The sequence below is a fragment of the Simochromis diagramma genome, unplaced genomic scaffold (genome assembly GCF_900408965.1).
Source record: "Simochromis diagramma unplaced genomic scaffold, fSimDia1.1 OVJJ01000361.1, whole genome shotgun sequence".
Taxonomy (NCBI): domain Eukaryota; kingdom Metazoa; phylum Chordata; class Actinopteri; order Cichliformes; family Cichlidae; genus Simochromis; species Simochromis diagramma.
This window is the reverse complement of record NW_024386860.1, coordinates 14,809,605-14,835,673: the sequence shown is the minus strand read 5'-3', so window position 1 is coordinate 14,835,673 and position 26,069 is coordinate 14,809,605. Positions and strand designations below refer to the sequence as shown.

General features: G+C 39.3%; 2 protein-coding genes across 5 annotated transcripts in view; one reads left to right on the top strand and one right to left on the bottom strand.

Moving 5' to 3' along the window:
* The window catches only part of LOC120732861 (glucocorticoid-induced transcript 1 protein), a 31,239-nt gene extending 22,688 nt beyond the window's left edge, over positions 1–8,551 (top strand). For all 3 annotated transcript variants that reach the window (XM_040030736.1, XM_040030735.1, XM_040030734.1), the window contains 4 exons: positions 1,111–1,245; positions 4,195–4,384; positions 5,456–5,576; positions 5,862–8,551. In XM_040030736.1, the coding sequence (XP_039886670.1) occupies positions 1,111–1,245; positions 4,195–4,384; positions 5,456–5,576; positions 5,862–6,210 (795 nt within the window). In that variant the 3' untranslated portion in view covers positions 6,211–8,551. The remainder of the gene's footprint in view (positions 1–1,110; positions 1,246–4,194; positions 4,385–5,455; positions 5,577–5,861) is intronic.
* A 2,494-nt stretch (positions 8,552–11,045) lies between these two features.
* On the bottom strand, positions 11,046–23,087 carry ica1 (islet cell autoantigen 1). 2 transcript variants are annotated; one of them, XM_040030721.1, is made up of 13 exons: positions 22,911–23,086; positions 20,891–20,920; positions 20,599–20,770; positions 17,890–17,962; positions 17,622–17,745; positions 16,817–17,015; positions 15,845–15,970; positions 15,523–15,621; positions 15,328–15,428; positions 14,666–14,712; positions 13,900–14,130; positions 11,364–11,444; positions 11,046–11,237 (listed from the first exon to the last, which is right to left on the bottom strand). In XM_040030721.1, exons 2-13 carry the CDS (start codon positions 20,905–20,907, stop codon positions 11,116–11,118), a joined length of 1,392 nt encoding a protein of 463 aa, XP_039886655.1. In that variant the 5' UTR covers positions 20,908–20,920; positions 22,911–23,086; the 3' UTR covers positions 11,046–11,115. The 2 variants fall into 2 exon arrangements, with proteins under 2 accessions (XP_039886655.1, XP_039886656.1); XM_040030722.1 differs by lacking the exons at positions 11,046–11,237; positions 11,364–11,444; positions 13,900–14,130 and having other exon boundaries at positions 14,694–14,712; positions 15,284–15,428; positions 22,911–23,087.
* Positions 23,088–26,069: the final 2,982 nt, after the last annotated feature.

The following is a 26,069-nucleotide window of genomic DNA, read 5'->3' as shown; positions in this document are numbered from 1 at the left end:
ATTTAATTGTGTTGTGGTTTGCAGTGTTTTGTGTTGTTTCATTTTAAATTTGTAAAAGGAAAAAGCTGAAAATTTAAATAGTTAAAAGTTGAACTGTGACTAGTTTGTTTTTGTATTATGATTTATTTATTACATTTTATGTGGAGTGAATAAATAAAAGTATATTTACGGTGGCCCTAAGAGACAAAGCACGTACAAACTCCAAAACGCGTACAAAAGACAACAGAAGTGCTCCAGGATGCTAGGCGCAGTGTTGAGTTTTTGTTACCTAGTCGGTACACAAGCCAGCAAGTACCAACGACTGGATTTGGTGTGGTAATAACACACACCAAATTAACATAAAAAAAAATTAACTTTTTTTAAATTATTTGAATATATATGAGTACTTGTGTATAAATACACAAACAATACGCATATGCTTTCAATTGTGTAATTTAAGTGATCTAGGTAGCTCTGTTTTGGAAGTTCAGTTAATGCTAGAAACGTGTTTTGGAGTTTGTACGTGCTTTGTCTCTAGGGGCCACCGTATATATTTATATATAAACATATATAAATAAAACAACTTTTTTTTTTTTTTTTTACATTAGTAATTCCTTTTGTGCATAATTTTATATTGTTGTTAATAATAAATTAATTAAAGCAACAAAACAACCTGAAGAGCCGGTTCGGAGCCGAAAGAGCCGGCTCTTTTTAGTGGGCCGAGCCGAAAGAGCCGGTTCTCTAAAAAGAGCCGGAAATCCCATCACTACTAGTTAATGAATCTCCTCTGTGACCAGTTGTATCAAAAGTAAAAGGGAGACAGCAGAGGAGAACTGTGTCTGGGCATGTCCCTTTCTCCACTGGCTGCAGTTCATTCATTAACAGATGCTCAGCACTGCAACTGCTGTAGGAACATTTCCATAAACCATGATATGCTTAAATGTAAACTACAAACTGAATGTCTACACCCACAATGCCAAGACAAATTCAGTTTGATATGTGACAAGTGAAGTGTTTTAGTATACAAAGCTTTTTTTTTTCTTCTTCTTTTTTTTGACATGTACATAATGTTCATGTTTTCTCCTTTTTTGTCTTTTTTGTCTTTTTTTTTTTTTTTCCCCCTCATTTCAGTATAAGGCAACTTCAACTTCGACCACGATGCCTGTGATAAAATCCCTCATATGCAGAGTGCCGAGCAGTGTGGAGGGCATCAACCATGAGCTAGAAAATGTGTTTATCAGAGAGGACTTGGAGCAGGGGATACAGGTAGGGTGTGTGCCCATACCTGTGATGGGTCAAGCTATGTTTCAACATGATTTGGAGCGCTTGTTGAACTGCATACCTGCAGATGCTGTGAAATCTTATCATTCACCAGCTGGATAAAATGTCAGATTAATGCCATGCAGACTTTAAAATGAAGCATTCCAGTGGGCTAAAAAGTGGGCTGGGCTGTTTATAAGGTGCTTCTTTGCACATATTTAAATTGTAAACTTTGTGACTTACAAAGTCTAATCTCCTGCCTTTCCATCATCCCACGCATAGACTCTAACCTAACCATACTGGAACGCAGCTGCTGACTGTAGTCCTTGTTTTGCTCTACAGCAGTGGTCCCCAACCCCCGGGCCACGGACCGGTACCGGGCTGCAAGAGTTGAGGCTCGGGTGTGAAATTTATGGTTTTCAGGGTTTTTATCGTTAACTTGGTTTCCCTGGGTCTTTTCCTGTGTTGTATTTGTGTCTTATTTTGAAATAAATATTTACGCGTTACCATAGCGCCCAGAGAGCATTAAGGGGCAGAGAGGAGGATGTTACTCTCGATGTTGTTGGTGCATTTCAGGAGGACGCTGCTAATAAAGTTACACAATTACACTGTGAATTTGTGTTTATTATTATTATTATTATTATCATTATTATTATATTTACAAATATTGTCTGAAAATATTGTCAGACATTAAACCGGTCCGTGGCGCAAAAAAGGTTGGGGACCGCTGCTCTACAGCCTCCAAGTAGTGGCACATGAATTAGCCAAAGAGCAGAACAAGGAGTACTGCTTACAGCTGCAGAACAGGAAGGTAAAGCTGGAGTCCATCCAACCTTTCTAGAAAGTCAGTTTATTGATATTGATAGTCATCATATCACAGCAGCCTGGTCTACCTGCCGATGGGGAGACACAAGACAGGAAGGGTTGAGTCTAGTGGTTCAATTGCAAATGAACTTTCAAAATGATGGCATTGTTTACCAGTGAGACGATTGCACTCGTGTACTGCGGTGGCCTTTATTATATCTAAAGCGAAGTCTATGTGGGTAACCCTGGAAATACACTTGGTGTGGCTGCTTTGGGTTCCAGCTCTGATGTGGGTGCTGGCACTTATTGCACCCTCACAGGACAATGCTTGCAGTTTCATCAGACGCACCATAGTATTTTAGAAATGTCCCAGAAGTGTCCCTTTGCTCCACAGAGATAATATAGCGCTAGATTTAGTTTTTATGGAAGCTGCATCAAGCTGCACACAGACGATTTGGAGGGGACAGGAATCTAGTTTCACAATAAAAGGCCCCATGCCAACTACTCGCTCTGCTTCTGATACACATTCGGTGAGATTTGTAGTCGTGTAAAGAAGTCTGCTAAACTGTATTAGAGATTTGACATCAGCTGTCACCTCGAAGTTCACTTCTGTGGCGTCATTTTACATGAAAATAATAAAAAGCACAGCATAGTTTTTATTAAAACAGCTCAATTATTAAAAAATTAAATTCAGACTCCATAACTCAATCTGACAGCAGGTGTGTACGTTGTCTAGTGCCCTATATTTCAGAGACATTAAGGATACAAAAGTGATTAACAGATTCACATGACTCTTAATACACATGCAATATTTTTATGTATAGCATTTAACTGAGCTCATTTTTATCTGTTTTAGAGAGTTCTCAGATTGTTTGGGGGTTGTCTCTCTCTCTCTCCAGTTTAAGACACAAGTAAATTAATCACCGTGAACATGCCAAGTAAATACTGTTGTGGTACGAAGAACTTATCTTTATCATCACAGAAACAGCTTACAACTGAAACCTGTTTTTGTCCTACAGTAATGAAGATGTCTTTTAATCAGTGAGTGCAGGTGACTTTACCAGCATGTAATTGTGAGATGTTGATCATGAGATGTTTTAACAGCTCATGATCAAACATAAGCTGTGCTCAGACTCCTACTTCACACCAGCCCTGTCAACTGCAACTCCTACACACTTGCATCACACTTTTACAAGGGTCATTGTGAGTCAGTGTTGTTCATGTTTATATTCAGTGTTACTGTTTAACATAAAATAACCTTTGTGTTTACATTATAATGAATTAATTTGCATAGAGTACTTTTTTTTTTTTTTATGCATCATGCAAACCCTGCTCGATTACATATAACAAGCAGTCACTGTGTAAACGCAATATTTAGATACGATTTTAACATGTTTTAAAAGTCATAATTGCAAAGATGAGCTCTAGAATTTAATCTTAAACCAGATAAATAAACGTTGACCATGTAAGGAATGCACCAAATGCAAAGGCAGACTTCACCATTTGTTTGCACGACTATTGTATACCTGTGATTTAAACAACTTTTAGGCTATGCTTAAAATTCATTACACGTGCACAGGCTTGTAAAGTCACTTCAGCACCATGCAGCCAGACACACACATTCTCTCTCACTCTGAAATAAATCGCTCATGGGAAAGGAGGCCTTAAATCTCGTCTGGTGCAGGCTAGTAAACTTTGGCAGGTCTGTAAAGCTCTACTCTTAGAAGGTCTCACACACACACTACAGATTTACAGCCTGCTGAGCACAGAGCATTTTTTTTTTTTTTCCTGGTCTCCCTTTTGAATCAGCTGTGCCAAAGCAGAATGCTCTGCACATCACACTGTTCATCTGCTGTCAAGCACTACCATCTGCTGTGGTGTTTGCTTCTCCAATTGCCCTTTAAACACCCAGACAAATACACCAGAGGCCTTTTTAAGTTTTAGATTCAGGGCATTTTAGCTGGTACTTTTCACCTAGAATTATTTCATTCGGGGAGTTAGCAGGTGGGTGCATTGGGTGGCTTCAGCAGTTTCCATATGGTTTTGAGGGTGTTGGGGAAAATATTGAGGTTATGAGTTTGTCTTCATATTAGGATTCATGTGTGTAACAGCTTGGCTTCTCACCACCTCTTATGCATTCTGACCTCGCAGACAATGGATGTGGTAGATGGCCGCCGTGCCCCCTTCCCTCCACATCGTTACAGCAGCAGCGGGGACACACGTGACACAGACACACAGGCTCCGTCGAGTGGTGAATCCAGCCCATCGCCCCGTCCCTGCAGCTCTGATCACCTGCACTCACCTGATGGGAGCCCCTGTTATGCAGAGGAAATTGACAAAGGTGTGTCTTCACTAGTGAACAGATGTAGCATGTTTGCAATATTCAAAGCTTATATAAACCTTTGTGGTTTGAGGCAAATGTGTGAAATCTGATGAATATGCTGAGTAAAGGATATCTAGACTCTATGCCACCCTCATGGAGTCTGTTTCTGATAGTTTGGTCAACGTTATGCACATGACTAGCCTGATCCAAGTCATTTTGCTGGGCTTATACAAAGGAGCAGGGCTGGGTTGAAGGCCATGTTATGGCACTTTTTGCCTAGACAGCTGGGATAGGCTCCAGCGCTCGGCAGGCCTAAATTTGATAAGCCGAAGAAGGTGTGTGTGTGTGTGTGTGTGTGGATTGTACATAATATTGCACAAGAGTGACGATACCAATGTTGGTGTTTAATCTGCTGAGAGACTGTACTGAGAGCAGAGAGTTAATTGCTTAGTCTGCCTGCAGCAGGAAGGACCTGCAGTATCTCACCTTTAGAGACTGTGGGTGAACCAGCCTGTCAGCAAAACAAGCTTCCAGTGTTTTTCTTTTCTTTTTTAAATCAGAGATGGGAAACAGGCGCAGTTCACTTAACCAGGTCTGAAGTCTGGTTCAAGTTTCTTGATACTGCTAAAGAGGAGCCCTTACTAAACATTTACACACCTCTAAAATGAGTTCTTAATGACGGCAACAAAATTTAAAAATCAGAGTTTTGTTGTATGTTGTTTTGTTTTTTTGATAGGCAGGAAAACAACATTGGAAAAAGAAAGATGTGCTTTATCAGTCTTGTTTGTTTCTAATCTGCCCCTCTAGAGTCTGTTTCCAAAGAATTCCATGATAAGCTTACTAAGTTTATCCTCTTTTGGTGTCCACAAAAAATCACAAATAAAGAAACTATGATTCCACAAACGCTTTGTGCTGAGGACGCACTACTGCGCTTTTTCCGGCAGCTCCTCAAAATTTGCAGCCAACATGTATAATGTACATTTCATGCATTTGTCTCATTATCATTTTCCAAAAAGAAAAAGCACAAAACTGGTTTCATTTTTTTTTTATATTTTTTTTATTATTATTATTTTTTTATTGTATTTTCAGACAATTTGTGCAGTTCTCCTCTCCCCAAGTTTGCCACGTCGCCCAAACCTAACAACAGCTACATGTTCAAACGGGAACCTCCAGAAGGCTGCGAGAAGGTCAAAGTCTTTGATGAGCTGGTGTGAGTATTTATTGGTCTTCCTCTTGGGTTTGTTTTTAGACATACCCTCATAGCCTTATATCTGGCAGTTACTGCTACACAATTAAACTGTATTTGTTTGAAATTCAGTTACATTATTTTTATGCTTTCTTGAATTAAAACAAGAAAGACAAGCCTATCTGCATTGTGGGTGGTAGGGATGAGAGCAACATGGCTGTCTAGGATCAGTAACTAGCAGTTAATCAGATACAGTTTTATAAAAAGATATCAAGCCAAGTAACTGAGTACCACTTCTGTTCTCTTCAGGTCTGGCAAGTCAAAGGGCTTCCCTCTGTTCTCGTGCCCTGACAAAAACAAGGTGAACTTCATTCCCAGGGGCTCGGCCTTCTGCCCAGTTAAACTTTTCTGCTCCTCCCTTTTCTCCCCGGTCTCTCCTTCTTGCACGTCCATCAACCCTGGTTTTCATGGCAACAGCAGCTCTGGATCACAGGTCACCCAGAGTATGCCCACGGTACCACTAGCTACCTTTTCGTCCTCCACAGACAGAAGCACCGACTCGAGTGGCGGTGTAAACTCAGACAACAGCACAGTCAGTCAGAGCCCCGACGCAGATGTGGGGAAAGACAGCTCAGCACAAGTACTCCTTACCAGCTAGTCCTCAGGTATCCTCGACCAAACCAACTACAGCTAAAATGTTGCAACTAGTCAGGTATGGTCTAACAGAAGAAAAGGAAAAAAAATTGCACTCCGATAATCCTAATGTTAGCCAGCAGGGAGTGCTCAAGGTCTAGAAATACTTAGGAGGATAATGGTACCAGCGTCCTGCTGCACAAGAATCTCTACTTGATTCTAGTGTTAGTCCCGCTGTCAGTTAAGTCTGATGGTTCGGGCATTATTGCTGACCTTGGGCAGAGCCTCTCTCTTCACCCATCACTAACGTAGCCTAGCCTCCTCTGTACTATAACACTTCCCGTAACAGAAATAGCGTTGCTTTTTATTTTCTACAATAGTAGAAACGACTGCTGGAATGACTGTGTTACTTAGTGTCAGCAGTTTAAAATTTAAAAAAAGGAAAAAAAAAAATCCAAAAGTCTCACAAAACACAGCGATGTCAAGAAAAACATATTGTATTAACATTATCTAACAAGCTTATTAGCTGTTCAGTGTTCAGCAAGCTAACATTTCAAAGTGCATTTATGTTTCATATTTTTAAGATACCCGGATGTCAGAATACTTTGCCCCTTTTCCCTCCTGTTACTTATTTGAATGTATTCGTAGCACACAGTCTTAAATGAAACCAGCAGTCACTTAAGTGCAGGCTTCACCTGAGAGGCTCACCAGACGAGACTGAAACCTGCATTCCTAGTTTGATCCCTAATAAAACTTGGTAAGCTAAAATGCAAACATCAGCTGTTTAATCAGCAATTAACTGACCAATCAAAAAGCACACGGCTCCTCCGTTTCCTCGTTTTATTGCCCCACACTACCAAGAACAATAACTCAGGTCATGTGGAATGTACTCTCTCGGATTATGTTGCCTTTGCCCAGTGTTTGACTTTGTTCTTCAGAAAGACATTCCAGTCTTTTGCAGAAATGTTTCATTATTATTTTTTTTAGTTTCTGGAGAGAGGGAGGCTAATACAGACTGAATCAACTGATTGATGTCACACCTTGTGACTGATGCTTTGCGCGTTAACCTGTTCAGGTTAGAATTTCAGGTGCTATGACACATTCCAGAGACCGCTGTTGAATTGATCAACTGTGAGAACTCATGCAAAAGGAACGAGTGACATAAGCTAGACCCTGCGAAAGTAAGATGCTGACAATTATGGCATTTGTTTCAGCCCTTTTGATAAATATGTACCAAAGGATATTACGATGAGAGGCCTTTCATGTGTTTTGGACACAAGGTAATAACTTAACAAACTGGGATAAATGGTAAACTGATGGTTAACTAAGCTTTAGTAAGTAGTTTACTGTTAACAAACAAGGACATGATAACAAATGTTTGTTAGTCATTAGTAATAAAGCAGTTTGTCATTAGTTTGGCCACATTTGTGACAAAGATGGTGAGACAGAGCTCCATCTAAGCCACAATTTTATTTTATTTTTTTTCTTTCTTGGACCTAAACAAGTAGTTTTTTGGTGCTTAAAGCTGTCCCCAAAAATTAAAGAAGAAAAGAAGTTGGGAGAAAAGAAGCACCAAGGTCCACTGCCTCTCCATACATGCTTTAAAGTAAAGCACAATTTATATTTATGAACATCACCTGTACTCTAAAGTTGTACCTGGCTTTCAAAATCAAGTCTCATTTCATTGTTTGCTAACAGTAAATATCTGTTGCCTGAAGGTTAACTGTTAGTTTACCCGTTCTTAACAATTGCTATCATACAGTGTTACTGGAGCACAAAGAAGCAGAATGTTTATTTGCATTTCATTTGTGTTAATAAAGAGCTCAGCAGCTACATAAACGTAAGTGCTAATCATTAAAATGGAAACAAAATGATAATCACTATTTTTATTTTAGACCAATTTGTAAAGTTAAAGCAATCAGAACAGAGTGCAATTTCGATTTCTGCTTGAAGTAAAGCTACACTAAGGATGAAAAAAAAAAAAAAGTGTAACACAGTTTATCTCAATATACAGATGCAGCCAGATGTGGCCTGATGTTACTTTGTAAAGTTTGTATTATCAGAACATAATTTTAAAAAACAAAAAAAACATGACTTTGGCTTTGGTCCGTTTTGCCACTCACGCACAGAAACACAAATAAGAACATGTGCAGCACATTCAGCAACAAATGCAGTTGAAGTGCTTTGCTCTGCTTGCAGCTCCAAGACTTTTAATCATACTAATTCTGATTATATTCACAAGCACACTGTGCCGTTCAGAAATGATTGCCGTGCTAGGCAACGATGATTCAGTTCTCCCGTGTATTACACGTTTTTATGTAGATCTTGTGTGTTTTTCAATAAAGGAAAAAAGAAAGCCCCAAAAAGTCTCTTTGGATTGATATACATTATGTTTATCTATGACCTGGGGGGAAAAAGCCTTATAATTAGTATTCATAAGCATGATTTTATATGCAAATAGGAGTTAAGGTAAGGCAATTGCTGTATTTGGTTATGAGTGAATAATAAATATGGCATGAATATGAAACAAAGCAACAAAAAAATGTCACTGGGTTATAACTCTGTGTTAACATGTGATTTGATTAAGGCATTTACTCAGATATGTAGTCAGTTTATGCAGCATTGTCACTAAAGTCAGAACAAGACTGTATTTACACGATTCTTAAAGTTTCCTCTTTTTTGGCTCTAGAATAATGCACTCACGCAGCGTATAATGCCCGTAAAAACCAGTAACCACTAAGTAAATACAGGAACGTGGAAAAATGTCACATCACTATAAACATGTAGTTCACTGAATCACGTTTACTGCTTAGCATAAAAGAAGGCATGCAACATGCAGTAATAAATGACTGATGTGTTTTAAATCAACACGCTTCTGGATTATACTTAAAAGGAGATCACATATACTGTATTTTGCAAACAAATCATCAGTCCTTACAAAAAAAGTCAAGCTTGTGTCTGATCAAAGAAACGACTTGGATTACATGGATGAAATTCCACCTTCAGATGTGGTGAGAAAGGAGTTTAGTTTAAATTCTTGCACTGCTGAATAGATCAATGCCAGGCAATTATGCTTCAGTTTGTTTAAATAATTCTGTTTAACTGCATTAAAATTCCTCCAGTCAACATGTTCCACTGCTCTGTAAACAAACTGTTATCTTTGTCATATTTGCCTTCTTTCCTCTTGTGCATCTCACGCAGTAGTTTGACATCTTCAGTAATGAGAACTGGAAATGAAGCATGAATGCTATGAGAGAGATTTCCAAGGCAGCTACTGTTAAAGGCGTTTTGTTCCAAACTCGTACTGAGGTATCCCTGCTAAAATAATTTAATGTTTACATTTTTCTTTCATGACAAAGCTGGTAATAGTTCATGGGGCTCTGACAGAAGCATAATACTGCCAACATGAAATAAATCTGCTCGTTTCTGGTTACAGCCTGATTTAAAGGGACTTGTGCTCATCGCCACCTCCATATTTTTAACTTTGGACTAGCTTAGCACTCAGAGTATTTCTTATGTATAACGGTCCTTGGTGCAGTCTTTCAGGTCAGCTACTGTCTGAACACAAGCCATTCAACTTTAGCTTTAAGCCAGATTTTTTTCCTGATTGGTGGCCATTTGCAAAGAGAAGGGTTTAACAGTTGGTGATTCAGCGCTCACAGCCAGTGCTGTGTGCCTGAGAGCCATATTAGGGATATCTCAACCTTTCTATACACTTATGTAGGCTTTTTGCAGGGATAACATAGATCTCCACACATTCTGAGCTCATTATTTAAACTGGCAATTATTTAACAAAATAAAACCACAATATTGTTGTAGTTATTAAAAACATTTTTATGTTATGGCCTTGTAGTTTGGCCTCGTATCAACTTTTTCTCTAAAAATATTTTAGATTTTCAATTTTAAAAGAAACCTCATCTTCCTGAAGTTATAATCATACATATCCTATTTTAGTTGTTCAGTTATGACACTGGGCATTATGCAAGAACATTTGTGGTGTTCTTCTAAATCAGTCTCTAGTCGTATTTCCTTCTAAGATTAAGTTGAAAACACCTCTTGCGTGGCTCCAAAATGGGCTGTCTGTCATGCTCATTGTGCGGATGGCTTTTATTTTCCATGGAAAAACCCCAAAAGGTTGTTTGGCAAAATATTACTACTATATTTGTCAGCGGCCTGTCATCACAGGCTATTCAACAGTAAGTGACCGTGGACGCCTTGAGTCAGCTTTTGGAGTGAGCTTTCTCAGTAAACTGAATTTAAGAACTACGTAGTCATAATATGCCGATACATGCAACCAGGAAACATGGTAAATTTGCAAGTGATGCCACAGTGAATTAGTGAAGTTAATTTTTGTTAAATATTTCTTTTTAAATGGTTACTAATTCATGTTAACCTCCTAAGACCCGAGCTCTTCCACGACATGCATTTTTAATTTTTCTTTGATATTTGGGCGTATTGGGGCCCAATGAATGTAAAAACAAAGAATTACCAGATTTTTTTTTTTACCTTATTTTTGTTTTTAAGAAAAAATAAGAGCCGCATATGAGGATATTTGTTTAAAACTTTGATAAAACAGTAGCAGTATAATGTCCTCGTAAGTGGGTATCAGGCGCTTGTAGAGCAAAATTGAGTATTTAGGTCTAAATAACCCAAAATGTGATGTCCACATATGTGGACGCCAGGTCCTAGGAGGTTAAGGAAACTAGACAATCTGCCTGTCTACCTGAGACACCCTGTCATGTTCCACTTTAGAAAGAAAATATGAAACTGCACAAATTATTCTTGCATGAGGCCTCTGCAAGTCAGATCAGACTTCTTTTTTTTTTTTTTTTTTTTTTTTTTTTTTGTTTGTTTGTTTGTTTGTGTTTTCTGTTTTTAAACTTATTTTACTGTACCCCTTACAAGGGTAAAATGTGATGCAGAAGAACAACTATGCATTGTGAAGTTCATGCTCTGTGTTGGTTTTGCCGATCGCGTCGGGATTGGAGAGGGGGTCCAAGTCGGCAAACAGGTTGAACCACGCTGAGAGATCTTTGGATGTCCCTTCTGCCTCTGTAAAAAGATTTGACGAGGTAAATATCACCAAGAAAAGTCAGCGTGACGGTTTGGCGTTGGCTTTCTAGTTTATCCATTTCATTCTTATTTTCTAATGTCTTGACTTATATCGCCCAGGCCTACCTCTCTCTGCTGGCTTTGGAGTGCTCTGATTGGCTTCAGATGAGTGCTCAGTTGCTTGAGTGGCAGAATGTGGGGCCCAATCTGAAGAGGAAGCATAGATTCGGGTTACTCACTAGGAAACTGTTACTGTGCAAAAGCACGATCCAACACGAGTCATTACACTCCATCGCACACAGCTGATGACTCGTCCCACAGAAAATCAAAACATTTACTGCATTGCAAACATTTTGTGAATACAAAACAGAAATCGTCTTGTTTCAGACATATTTATTTGGTTTCCATTCTTTTCCGTGTCTTGAAAATGCAACATGTAGCAGCACTTCATGGCTCTGGAGAGAACAGTGAAGTGTGCTGTACATTTCTTACTTAACCAAATGGAGAATTTGTTTTTAATTGTGTATTGTTGTTTCACCTTCAGCAGAAATTTTGAATAAGCTGAAGTACTTCGTAGATTTTACAGTTGCACCCTGACCTTGCCTTTTAAGTCCTACTGCCTGGATCTGAAATTGCTTGGCTCTTGGGAATATGTGGATTTTTTTTTTTTTTCTCCTTCCTTTGAAGATGAGCCGTTTTAGTTTTGATTTGCCAGTTTGGACTCCATCCGGAGTTCTGTGACTTCTTTTGGATCAGTCTGCTCTGCTTTCTGTTGGCTTGTCTGCCTCTTGAAGGGCTGACCTCTTTCACCACTATCCGATTGCTTCAATCCAACATGCTCTAGAATATAATAGCCCTTTACTGTCATTGTGTACAATGACAATAAAGGGCTATTCTATTCTATTCTATTCTAGAAGACAAGAGAGACGTACTGAATTTTAACCTATGGCAGAGTCCAGCAATAACAAGGATGTTGGTAAAAGTACAACTTAAAACCTTTATCATAGGCAAAATTCATCAAACTTTGTGTTTTCTTTAAATACAGTTTGGCTGCTGATCCTGTGCAATTTTTAATTTAAACAGTGACCTTTAGCCAAAATCCCCTCAAAATGCTTTCTGTTTAGTACAAGGTTGTCAAGGTCATGCCATAATCTTACAGATAACCCACAGCAACTTGTTTTAAAAGCCTGAGAATGAGTGCTAGTTGCAGCATGCAGTATTTAATAATAAGAACAAGTAACCATGTTTAGAAGCAAAATAAAGGATTTTTTTTCCACATTTCTACCAGTTTCACAGCCTGATCATGCACTCTGAATATGACTGCAAAAGAGCTCTGATGTAAATTTAGTTTTGCAGTGGAGACAGACAGCTTTCAATGGGCTTGTGCTTTGGAAGTCACTCTGCAGATGCACAAAATTTACTGAAGGTCTAATTTGATATGTATGCCATATTAAGTGTGTGTGTGATAAGCCTCATGCCAACATTTGAGGGGAGAAAAAGAGAAGAGGCACGCTCTGTTTCCCTGTAAACTGTAAGAAGCAGTTTTGCATTTCAAGTCAGCCCCTGCAGCACTTCTGTTTGCACAGATTGACTACCGCTCATTTGCTTTATAACGATTTTATATTTCTACCAACGCTGGGTCTAATTATTGCTGGTGTTTACAGTTTCGTGTTCCCTTAATTTGGGGTTCAATCTGTCGTATCAGTTAAAAGTAGAAAATGCATGTTTAACGGCTTTTCATAGGAAGAGATTGAGGCCTCAGTATATTTCCAAAAGTCACTCACAAGTTTGTCTCTCCTGATATCATTTGTTTCTCCTTGACCTCGCCCATCTTGCATATCTTTATAGCACTTTTCTTTCTCAATGATTGTTTTGGGATTGTGGGAATATTCCCACAGTAATGTGCTGTGACTCATGAGTTAAATCTCAGTCATGCTACAGTAAATCACTCACTAAATCATTTTGTCTGACCTATTGCACTTTAATGATTAACACTGAATTGCCGGATTCTTATATGTGCCTCGGAAATGCAGTCAAACTATAAGCAGTTTTATAGCAGTGTGCAGCTCGCAGCCTTTAAAGCTGGAAATTCACAAAACCAAGTTAACAATACCAGATGAGAATCCAAGCCAAGAGGAGATGGAAAGTAGTTGGCAATTACCTACGGGTAAGCAAATCTAATTGCTGTATTTTAACAGCCTCCTACTATTACTTTGACAGATGTGGATTTGATAAATCCTTTTAAAGCCACTCTTTTGCCTGTGTGGAAACCATTGGGGAGGAAAAAGCAGCTCATTTTAACTCTGCCTTTTGGTGATTTTGCTAATGCCCTGATTCATAGAAAAACAATGTGTTTATTAGTTTTTAGGAATATTTATCTCTCCTTAATGTGTAATTAAAATAAATTATGGCTAATTGATGGTTAATGGTGGCTAATTTTTCCAGGTTCTGCATGGTGGTCATGGTGAGAGAATCTGTCTAATGGTGCAAAATCCAAATGGTCTATTCTTTTGATTACTAAAGAGCTTCCTTGGACCAACCTACCAATTTTCTGATTCACTCTTGTATAATAACGCAGTTGAGACACACACACACACACACACACACACACACACACACACACACACCAAACACACACACACACACACACACACGGGCTGACCTGAGATGGAAGACTGCAGATTATTCAAACTCTGGTCCAAAAGCTGTGATGGTAGAAAGAAGTTTTCCTTGTCCTGGGCCTCTGTTGGTCTGGTGGATGCAGCACTTGTTCCTTCCTCAGTCTCTCCAAACACTTCTGTCCACTCCTGAGAAAAATCCCCCTCATCCACAGACAAACCTCCCAGGATCTCATTCAGTAAGGCCATGCTGTCTGTCTCCTCTCCCTCCGACTCTGGGAAGCAACAAAAAGTGTTAATTTAAAAATGTTTGGACGATTTTATCTTCTTTTTTCTTTTTTTTCTTTTCTTTTTTTTTTTTTTTTCCCACACACAGTGTTTAAATTTTCACATTAATTTTAATTATAATTATCTAGATTCAAGACAGCTTTCCTTTCCTTAGTTTGCTTTGCCATTCACTATGGACTCAAATCACTGAGGGGACCATTTACACTTATTTCCACCTCCACATTTGAATTCACTGACTCTACTGATGTGGCTTTGCATGATTCACAGTTCAAAATAATCCTTGCTCATCTTGCACTACATCTTTATGCTGGGCCTTCAGGTCACCCTCTGCTTCTGACAAGTGCTCCATCCTTGCTGTAACCCTGAACTGTAGAAAAATTGGTGCCAGGATTGATAATAGGTCCCATTTGTTCTTAGTTTTGTTATTTTCCATATAATCAGATTATTTAAGTCAGTTATTATTTTCAACCTAAAATGCAATTTAAAAAACACAATTAAATCTTCAAGTTTTACATCTTTTACCTTCTCTCGCCTTGTCGCTGGTGTTTTCATTTACAAGAGAGATGAGTCTGTAAAGAAACAGAAATTAAACTTATAGCATTTTGTTCATAGTTGACATACACAGTGTGTCCTCATCCCAGTGGGCCTTCAATAGATCAGTTTTTCTCAGGTGCTACCTGTCCTTTTGTCATTGGCACCAATCAGGAGACATTGACTCTGTTTTTAGAGACCTAAAAGTATGTGTTAGGATGTTGAATCCGTGGCGCTGTCAGCTAGGAAGTCATGGCGTGGTAGTTTGTTTTGTTTTTTGCTGGTTGGGTGTAGGACCTAAAAACTGCTTGGTTAGGTTAGGGAATAATTGTGGTTTAGGTTAAAGTACACCCATTCACAACCATAATCCTGATGGGCTTGGAGTTACACCCATTTCACACTAATGCCATAACCTGTTGCATCACACACCGCCGCCTAAGGAAACAGTCTGCGTAAACGAGACATACCAGTGGCTTTAAGAAAACAGCCTTAGTTGATGCCTCGGGGATGAGTCAGGCTGACCTACAGCTGGCTTGCAGAAATTCTTTGTCTCTGTTCAGACTGAACATTGCCCATACATGTACTCGACATTTTCACTGTTTTTCGTACGTGTTTGTTTTCTTGCATAACAATAGATATTTCTTGAAGCTCACTGGTCGTCTGCGGTTTCTTCTTTCTTTGCTTCTTCTCTTTCTGCCTTTACTTTATTTTTCCCCTTCTTTTTAGCCAGTTTGTCCACAGGGTCTTGTAAAGTCTGGAACAATAATTGGAACAAAATCATCGCTTATTGTCATTACATGTCTCCAGTGTCAGCATTTAGTACTGTTATTACTGAGACTCTCTCAGACCTTAATTGTAGAGAACTCATAATGCTGACAGCCCTTGAAGCTCTCATGGATGGCTGCCATGGTGTGGGATGTTTTCTCCCAGAAGTGCAAAAGTGTTGTCTAAGACACACACACACACACACACACACACACACGCACACACACACACACACACACACAAGAAACAAGTTACACGCTCAGCTGCTCAAGGTAAAAGTAGTAATTCACCCCAGCGGGTGATAGTTTAGACCTGCTGACTAAGCCACATGTGGCAGAGCCATTGAAAACACCATATTTAAGCTCGGTGGAGTGTACGCAGACAGCTGGGACTTGTGAGGCGTACCTGATATGTGGTTAAGACGTGAGAGAGGAGGTTGCAGCGGCTCGCTCCCAGCAGGTCCACTTTCTGGCAGACGTCATTCTTCAGTTTGTCAAAGCTCGTTTTGGTTGTGCGCACCTGAGCCTGAACCTGAGAGAGAATATATGTGAAATGCTCCCCACCTAGTATTATATGACACACAAGGAAAATGCAAACAGTCGAGTTCTTGTTCACATAACTGTAAAAAGTGCTGGGTTCTTGCAGGTGGACCACCATCTATGGGTATGTTCTGCCCTCTGGTGTCAGGTTTTATAACATGTTTTCTTGCTTTTTGGTCTGTTGTTGTGTTGTTAATGCTGAATTGATTAGTAAAATGGCATTTGTAGACCATGTTGAAATAACTACACGTTTTAGGGTTTTAAACTGTTGTCCCACTAAAACAGAATATAAATATGAACCAGACGAAGCACTGTAAGCTGATGATGGACATTTTCCAGTGTTTCTGACATTTATTTTTAAGACTAAACATTTAATCAAAAAAAAAAATTGACAGATTAATTAATGATTGCTGCAGGCCCTGCGGCAAAGGAGGAAATTGAATTTGTGGAAGTCATAATATTTTTGCCAATTTCCCACAGACTGCGTTGGCAGGGCTCTGATATTACTGTTTTTATGTTGCTCTAGGCAGGAGCAGCACTTCATCATATCAACAGTGGGATTGCAGTCTGAGAAGTACCCATTAAATTAACAAAAGAACAATTAATTGGATTATATGCAGTTGTGACTTACTGGTATATAGACATTATGAATTGTCACAGGAGGTGCAGCTTAAACCCTGAAGTGTCACTTTGAACTATCACGTATGCCTGAGCCCTGAGATGGGCAAAAGTAAAGAGAATGCAGGCATTGTTTGTGCTAGTATGTAAGCTTTTCTTTCTGCTATGAAAATGATTGTTAATCTGCTCATTGCTGTGCTCTGAAAAAAACAAAACAAACCTTTCTGAATTTCTCCATCTGTTTATGTGTATCTGGGTCGAGCTCCTGAGATACGTCCTTCATCCAAAGCAGCGCTCCACGGTACTCAGTCCTTGACTGCTCCATTCGATTCACTGTCAGCCACGTGTCTGAGATGGCACGATAACGGAACGTTTCCACCTCCTGGTACAAACGGCACAGCGGGTTCCTCAGAGCCAATCTGCAGGGTGTCGTATTAAACTCCGTATTAAGGTGCTGCATGTGGCTTGGATCATCATGTGGAAAATTTGTCATGTCTTGTCTACGCTGCAGATTAGTCTGCTGATTTATTCAGCTGCACTGAAAAGTATCTCAGCTCCAGGACGAAAAGCTTTAAATGATCTTGGAAATGCAAATGGTGAACTCAAGAATCAAAAGATGAGCAGTGGGGAAAAAAAAAAAAATAGAAATACTGGCAAAACCAAAATCGTCAACATGACTTTCACGCTGCCGCTGATCTTACAAAATCTAAACAATATAATTTACTAAGTCATATTAATAATAATTATCACCACTACTGTCAGACTGACACACAGATTCAGACACGTAAATGAAATCCCTGTTTTCAGTAGAGTGAGAGTACCTATGCTGTGTAGTAACCCTGTTATCTGCTCTGTTCGGGCAGCTATTTTATTGCTCCTCATGAACATTCCTGATATGACTCTCCATCCTTTTTGTGGATTTGGGGTGATACAGTTGGCTGACCTTTACTTGAAGCTATTTTCTAGTGCAGCATGTGATTTATTTTAAGGATGTGGCAGACTGTACATTGATCCGTGTCCCCTACCTCTGCTGTGATGAGAAGCAGAGAGCTTTTCCTGTGGCTTGCATGATCTTTCCAGCTCTGGTTTTATCCTGAGAGCCCTGGGAGCGCAGGAAACGACCCAGCTCATTCTCTTCTTGGGAAAGGACTAAACAGTAAGAGAGAGAAATCACTCTGGATGGATATTAATATCTTAAGAATGTGTTTGTTTTGGTTGACATTCTAGAAGTCTTAAACTCAATCAGTAGATTCGTTGTACTCAAAATGATCTAACAATTATATTTGAACTTACGGCAGATCCTCCTCTGATACTGCTCAATGACCTTCAAAAGCTCCATGCATGTTCTCTGAATCGAGTGGAAGACCTGCATAACAAAACAATATCAGCATAAACACCTAGTCAAATGAAACGTTGTAATTGATGATTAATGATTAATGGAATTGCCGATGATAAATCCCTAATGATTTTAAATGAACCATCTACACAGGCCGAAGTCTGTTTTCAGCAGACAACACTTCTGTGTTTCATTGTGTTACCTAATGCAAGTTTATCATGTTAAAAGGCTAATTGATCATTTAAAAATCTCTTTTCCAATTATGTTAGCACAGCTGAAAGCTGTTCCGATGATTAAAGATGCAATTAATTTAGCTAGTTGAGTTTCCAAAGCGTCAGCTTTTCTGAGTTCATTTATTGTGTCAAAACAAGGAAAATAATAATAGAAAAGGGAAAAGTGTCGTTTCAAACTCTTTATTCTTCTCAGAAATTAATATTATTCTATTAATGAAATTGCCAAATAACTTTTTCTCTTACAACAGTACATACTTTTCCCTTCATAGAACAGCACAAAATTACTCCAACAACAATAGAAAGAAAAGGTGGACGCGCCAATGCACAACTGAGCAAGTGGACAAGTCCAGAGTCTCTTGTCTGAGAAACGGATGCTTCTCGGGATCTTAACCGGCAGCTTCACTAAATGATACCTGCGAAACTCAGTTTCTCCCAACAGTGAAAGGTTTACTTCTGTATTTGTTGGCATGGTTGCATAGGAGAAAGTCATATCCAAGTCTGGCTGTAAAAAGGAAAACGCTGAGATGAAACATACATGGACAACACAGATCGTGGATGGAAGAAGATTGGAGGTATTTGGGCCACAAAGAGTATTTGTGAGGTGTGGGACAAATGGAAAGACACTGGAGCTTTATGACACCTTCTGGTGGTGGTAATCTTGGAGGTCTGGGTAAAAGGACCCTGGAATAAGAAAAGTCAGTGCTGTGGCCTGTGGATATTATTCAATTGGAGCCAATTTCTTTTTACATCAGGAGACCTAAACCACAAATTCAAACTGTGCAAGAACTATTTAGAGAGAGCACTCAGACAGCTACGTTCTGACTATAATGGAGTGGCCAGCACTCCCCAGTCTCAATCCTAGACTCATTGTGGTTACAGCTCAAGTGTATTGTATGCAAATGCCCATCAAATCAAAATCTCTGGTACTCTTTACTTTTTTCACAAAAAATCCTGCAGAAATTAGAAGCAGTTTTTTGTTATTTGTATTTTAAGTCTTTACTGTGGAATTGGATTGTAATCTTGTTTGCTTTCATGATATTTGAGATGTTTAGATCTTTATTTGGCGTTGAACTGTAGCAAGTTGAAAGGAGCAGACAGATTAAAAAGACAAAAACATCTTTGAGATGTGGAGAAATTGAGCTGGTGGAGTGCTTGATGCCAAGCATGGTGGAAAACTCTTATGGAGACACTTTGTGGTGGGAAACTCTGAGAGTTCTACAAAATAAAAAGAACCTTGAACAAAAAAAGACTACTTAATTTTGCAGCACCATTTCCCCCAGTTTCTTCCAACAGGCCAATAATCGTGACTCCATACCAAGCAAAACTGGAGAAGAAGCAGTCGACTAGTAACCTGTCAATAATCAAGTGGCCAAGCATTGATGGCCATTGTACCATCAAACCAAACTAGTTGGAGGAAGCATAGAGTGAAATTTCTTAAAATTACCTGAAAACAGAATTTAAAATACAAAATTGTTTTTTCAGATTAGAAATCTTATTTCAAACCCTTACTGCCCTAAATATTCGTTTTTTCCAATTCATGTGTTTGATAGGTTTGCATTTAAAAAAACAAAACAAAAAACAAAACAAAAAAACAAGAAATTCTGACCTCAAGCCTTTCAGCAGTGGTGTAAATAAACTATTCAAAACCTGAAACTCAAATTTGTTATGGACATTCTGCACCTCACAACCCGGAACATTATTTCTTACATATTTGTAATAAAAATAATTCAAAAGACAAAAAAAGAGGTTCAGTGAGTTGCATTAGAGGAGGTGTAGCAGACAGCTGTTGGCTACAGCTGCCTGTGTCCGTACATCTGTCAGTCCTCCTAACTTTAACTGTTACTGGTATCCAAATGAATAGGTTATAAAAATAAATTTACCCAAAGAACAGCTGATGTTTAGTTGGGCATGGTAATATAAAATAGGAACATAAACTAATCTAACTAAATGATTAAATACGTGTTTTCTGAGGGTCATTAGTCTGTTTGCACCCACAGGAGTCACCTGACCATTAGAAAAAAAATCTGCAAGTTTAATGCGCTTCTCCACTGACTTCACTTTATAGACCTGGAAGCTCCGCCCATCTTTTATATACAGTCTAAAATTGAGATGTTTATCAGGGGCATGGCCTAGATTAATGCTGGATGTTTATCAAGTATTGATTTCATGAATTAAGTTCTCCTCGCTCCAGTAATGGATGCCAGACGAGGGGGAGGGGGGTCGAGCAACCTAATAAAACTTTTAAGCCTCGAGCAATTTCTGGCATAGTGTAAATCAAAAAGCCATTTTAGTCTGTGCAGCCTGCCTGAGGGAGGGTACCTTCAGCTTTCTTGATGTTTCTGTGGTGTGACAGAGGAGTACAGGAGCCAAACATGGCTGTCACTGAGCATGCTCTTAAACTATAAGGCCAAACCGTTTAATACTCCTGCTCACCTCCAGCTTGGCATCCAGATCTGCGTCTGAGGCGACCACATGCTCGTCCTCCTTCTTCCCGGTGACCTTGATGAGAGTCTGCTTGGTTTTCCAGTATTTCTGCTGGAACTTGTTTACCACAGATGAGTCTTGGCTTTGGATGAAGCGATCAAGATAGTCTCGGGAGTAACCACTGCAATGACACAAAGAATGGCGCAGTGCTGTGACTGCTCCCTCTCTTGGAAAGAACTTTATAAAATCTTTGGAGAACTTATTGATTTATGTGAAATTATGTCCACAAAGATATACTCACAAGTTTCCTCCCTCCATTTTCTTAGATTACCTGAGGGGTAAATAAAGTACTTGAATCAGTATTGATGTGGCCGTTGGTTGGAACTTTTTTTACCATTGACTCCATATAATGCCTTAGTCACCTTATATTCTGTCTTATATGATAACACCTTGTATTTCTAATGCATTAGAGAATATATCGGCGCTTAACAAAATCGGCATTTTCTTCACAGCTTTGATGATAAAGCCAAACTTTTACATGTCTGCAATGATAGTATAAGGTAAGGGTGTTGCCTTATACCAGTATTGACAATAACTAATATTTTAAAAAGTGTGTGTGTATATATAAATACAGTTTGATTAAAACATAAAATCATATTCGAAATAATGCATTGGTGTTAGAGTGAGGAATAGACTTTCTCCATCGCCTTTCAATCCTATTCTGAGTGAGTGTAATAAAAAGTTGATGGTTAATATGAGTGATAACACTATTTTTTTTCATTTGTTACCATGATGACTGTGGAGTGAAAATGTTATTTTGTCCTAGGAATGTTGTTAAATGTTATTGTTGGGCACTTTTTTTAGGAGGACCTGACATTTACAAAAATGTACCAAACTATTATGAGAAGGTGACCGTGGATCACTTCAGGGTTTTTCAGATACTGGAGCATAGAGCCAGTGAGGTGGGCAATAAAAGAAAATAGAGTGGAATTCTGAATTTATAATTTATTCACTTATTATTTATTTATTCATAATTGCATTATCCATCTCAAACAACTTAGCAGAAGGGAATTTAGTAGCTCATATGTCCTCTTTATTCTTTTTATTCTTTAACGTTCGTTGTACAAGAATGCAAAGTGACAATAAAAATCTATCATTGAAAGACAACCAACCAAACAACATGCCAGTTCTGTGCTGACATTTATTTCACCGAAATTTAACTTGGCTATTTTTTAAAATAGTGTGAGAGAACCTCTGAATTTGTACAAAATGACAGCCAAAAGAGAAAACCCTCCAAAAACTACCTCTTTTCACCTTAAAGCATAATCTTTAACTTTTACATGCAGTAAGTTCTTTTTCACTTTTATGCAGTGTTTCAAAAATGTATTAATTTAGCTCATATTCAGCTATTAAGGTTTTTACCTCTGATAATTTCCCCAATCCTAACTCTTATTTTCAGCTTCTTTGGAAAATGACTGCAGGTCGTTGACTACTTAATAAACAATATTTATCATAGACCTGTGCTCTGTTCAGAGTGCACACCACATTTACACTTTACATCTGCTGTGAAAGGCTCCAACCACCAACCCTACACCCTAACTTGGGGGAAGGAAAAGGGGGATAGATGAAGCTGTTATACTGAAGTTATTTATTTTGAAATTAACCGACGTTGTACAAATGACATATGAAAGATACAATTATAAATTGCAATTCTCTGAAGCTTCAGTAAAAGTTGACGGAATCATAACAAATGGATTCAGACCCTGGACCCTGGAGAGACTCGACCTTGTTGGTGGATCATCATGACTTCTATGCTGGATAATAAGACGTGCCCGAGGACTTGGCTTATTTATATTTCTACCAGCTTTGTTTAATCATCGCCGGGAGTGGGATTTAGGTATCTGTGCCCGTTCTAAACATGGCAGAGGAGCACCACCTGTTTCCAGTGAGCGCCTCGCCTGCTGTGCATCATCACCGTGAAGAAATTAATAAATAATCACCATATCCTGCAAAGAGCGCGCGCGCGTCACGACTCGTTTAAAACAAATGGATGATGCGTTGCTGTCCTTTGCCTTCCCCGGTAGTAACAGTGTTTATAGAAAGACCCTGCAAATAATCTATACCTCTAAACAGGTAAATGTATGCTCATTTACGTCCTGATGTAAACTGAGCGGTTTATTCAGCAGATCCGCACTGGCAGAAAGAAAGCGCACTGTGCGGAAACCCAGCAGCTCCCCCCGCCTTATCCTTTAAATATAACCGATACATATCACAATAAAACCGAGAGCATAGCAAAATGAAACAGTTTGTTCCACACATACCTTTCCGCGTCGGTGACATGTAGAAGAGCCGCTTTATTTCCTCCCCATCGCCACACACACAGCAGCTCTGCCTGGCTGACAGGCCCTGATGTACTGTATACAGCTACTGTATGTACACACAGCTGCTTCTTCGCCACAGCTCATTGTCCGCGTGCACGAAACACCGCTGACGTCATCCAGACTTCGCCCCCTCCTCCTCCCCTCTCCCGCGCTGCATTCAGCCACTGCCCCACGTTAGTGTGCAAAGTGGGCAGATGTCTGTTGACTAGAAAATAATGACGGAGAGCAGCTGACGGAGGACACACACACAGTGGACGTTTCATATTACCCCCTCTAATGTGTTCTACATTTAGAGCAGTGGACAAAATGGCAAATTTTTGCAGGCTTAGTAATTATTAGCACAAAGGAATGACTCTATTCTTAGAAAAAATAAAGTAGAAAAATACTTAAATGTTGCAAAAAGAAGGGCAAATAACAATCTGGACACAGGAAGACTGGAAACACTGTAATTGAACATATGGGAACACACTGTTGCACATTTTATTGTGTAGTCAGGTTGTACTTCACATGAATAAAATTCTTCCTAGTTTACAAATCCCACAAATATCTACATAGAAATTGTGGTTAGATCTGCTGCCTCACAGCAGGACAGTTCAAAGGCAGGTGGGGTTTCCATGTTTCTCCATATGCTTGCATAGAGCTCTGGTGGATTCACTTAGTACTCGGACACTTTTGCACTCAAACACCTCACCCCATAACGCAGGACTAAAAAAACCAAACAGATTAAGCTGTGCAAATAATGAACAGAGCAAAACTGGAAAATAAACAGAGATATTACAGGAGTGCTCTATGACACCTCTGGTGAGGGTAATGAACAGGGTCAATGGTGGTCACCCACTGTCTTCCTAACAGTGAAGATATTGGCTACCTACACCCAAAGCACCCAGACAGCTATATCAAATCCTGATCTTAGAGCTGTTCAGACATATGGTAGTGATGTATTCTGACTAATTCATGCACACTTTATTGTGTGCATGAATTAAATGGAAAAAGCTAAATCTGACACTAAAACACACAATAACAATGACATCTTCCTACACCAATCAGAACATTTTCTGTGGCTCCAGATTGTGGTCAGGTAAACCATCTTGCTTCATGATTGGTTGCACTTTGATTAGCAGGTGGGTGAAGTCAAAGCCACCATTGCTATAGCTCACCAGGATGAGCTGGCATCCCATATCCTGAAAGCTCATCGTGAAAGCTATTGCAGTGTCCTGAGTCTGCCTCAGACCATCTCCTGCATGTCATTTCCCTGCTTCCCTGTCCTCTGCGCTGTACTATCAGTAAGTATTAAACAGAGAGCAAGGTTTTAAAAGGATGTAAACTTATTGCAGCTGAGTTTTTAATTTGTAATTTTTTATTTATTTATTTTGGTGGTTTGAACATCAGAAGGCAAGCACCATCTGGTTCCATAATATTGAAGCAAAGGCAGGGCATCTCTGGAGCTGATATCTGTAAAAATGGAGCACCACTTATACCAAAACAATTTAGATGAATAAAAAGCACTAGGGGACAGGGGGAAAATATGTAAATTTGGCAAACTTTGCCTTTAAGTAAAACGCAAACACATCAATACTTCACTTGAAAAGCTTATGCAAGTAAATACTTCTACACAGAGAGCACTTTCAGCACTTTCGTAGCCACATACTAAACAGGGAAATAGAGGTTAGAGAATATTACATTTCAAGTGAAGTCTTATTCATTTGACCTTGCAGTTTTTCCCCATTTGGGCCATGCGGACAGGTGAAAATCATTTAAAACCTGAACAGACATGAACCTAACCTAAAGCCTAAAACCTTATCCCTATAACCTAAACGCTAAACCTTATGACCTGCTGGATGCAAGGAGGATTTAAAAAAAGGAACAAATGGGAATCGATCAGCTTTATCTGCATATAAACAAATGTGTTTAATAGGCGTTATCTTTATTTGCTTTACATGCACACGTGTCCTCTTTTCTTCTGTCTACAGTCTTGTGCAAACCTCCACCAGTCTGCTCTCAAAATAACTGCTGATGTTTAGTTCTCCGTGTGCCCAAAGGATGGCAGTGCAACACAAAGCAGTGGAGCTGCACCTTTAATAGTCTTCTCTCTCCTGTTTTGGGGCCCCGAGCTTTCATCTGTTGGCTTCAATTTATTTCATCACAGTATACTGCAGCTGATCTAATAGCATGTACGTTTTGTTGTCACCTAAAGGGAATTTCTTGTCATGCTCCAAATTGATGTACCTGTTTGTCGCCTTGGACAGTATTTGTGCTGCACAGTCACAAGCAGTGTGTGAGCAGCATACGGCTCAGTCGATTTCACCGATCAGGCACCGTGAGGTACATTTAAACAGTACGTTATGGATCTATATTTGGAAGGTGTGCTTTATGTACAGCTTAATTTGATTATCACCCAGGGAATATTGAGCCCTTTGATCCTTCGACGCCCCGAGGTCACTTTGTGCACAATGGAGCCTGATTTCATCCTGGATACATCCGTGTTGTGTTTGTTGGGCTATTCAGCGTCTTTCGTTAATGTTAGAATACCATCTGATTTTGTAAAGGAATTTCATTACTGTGCCTTGGCATCCTTCCCAAGCCATACCTGAGACATCATCCCAAAGTCTTTTGATATGAGCAGATGGATAGGGGGTCTCTTAAGGGGAGGATGTAATCTCCATAAAGCCCCATGTCCTTCAACCCATCTGATTGTCTTCCTGCACTCACAATCTTATCTTCAGGTCCAAGATGGTTTTAAAGCAATTTGACTTCACTTAAATAAGACAGGAAAACAATTAAGTGATGCTGTTGGGGGTCTAATTCAATCAGAGGAATTCCTCTCCGATATTGATCAGAGACTATTGATTTTCTCTGACATTTCCTTACTCTTAACTCTGCACTGTGCTTCATTTGAGAGATTTTCCTTTGTATTAACAAGCAGTGTCTTTCATACTCCGCTATCATCAGCTCTGCATCAACTAACGCCAGAATAGCCAACATACTGATCCCCTTATTTTTTTCTGGGACACAGACTAAACCAGACTTGTGACTGGCCTCATTATGAAGGTTTGCCACCCCCTGAGAGTGCCCGACCTGACCCCAAAAATTGCCCAATTG

What these genes read in the sequence shown, in the direction of transcription:
- ica1 (XM_040030721.1), bottom strand. An exon ending in TGCTTCTCATCACAGCAGAG is followed by an intron (nt 17,016 to 17,621) that starts GTAGGGGACACG and finishes GACACCCTGCAG; the next exon opens with ATTGGCTCTGAGGAACCCGC. An exon ending in TCTGCAGTCTTCCATCTCAG is followed by an intron (nt 11,445 to 13,899) that starts GTCAGCCCGTGT and finishes CTTCCTCTTCAG; the next exon opens with ATTGGGCCCCACATTCTGCC.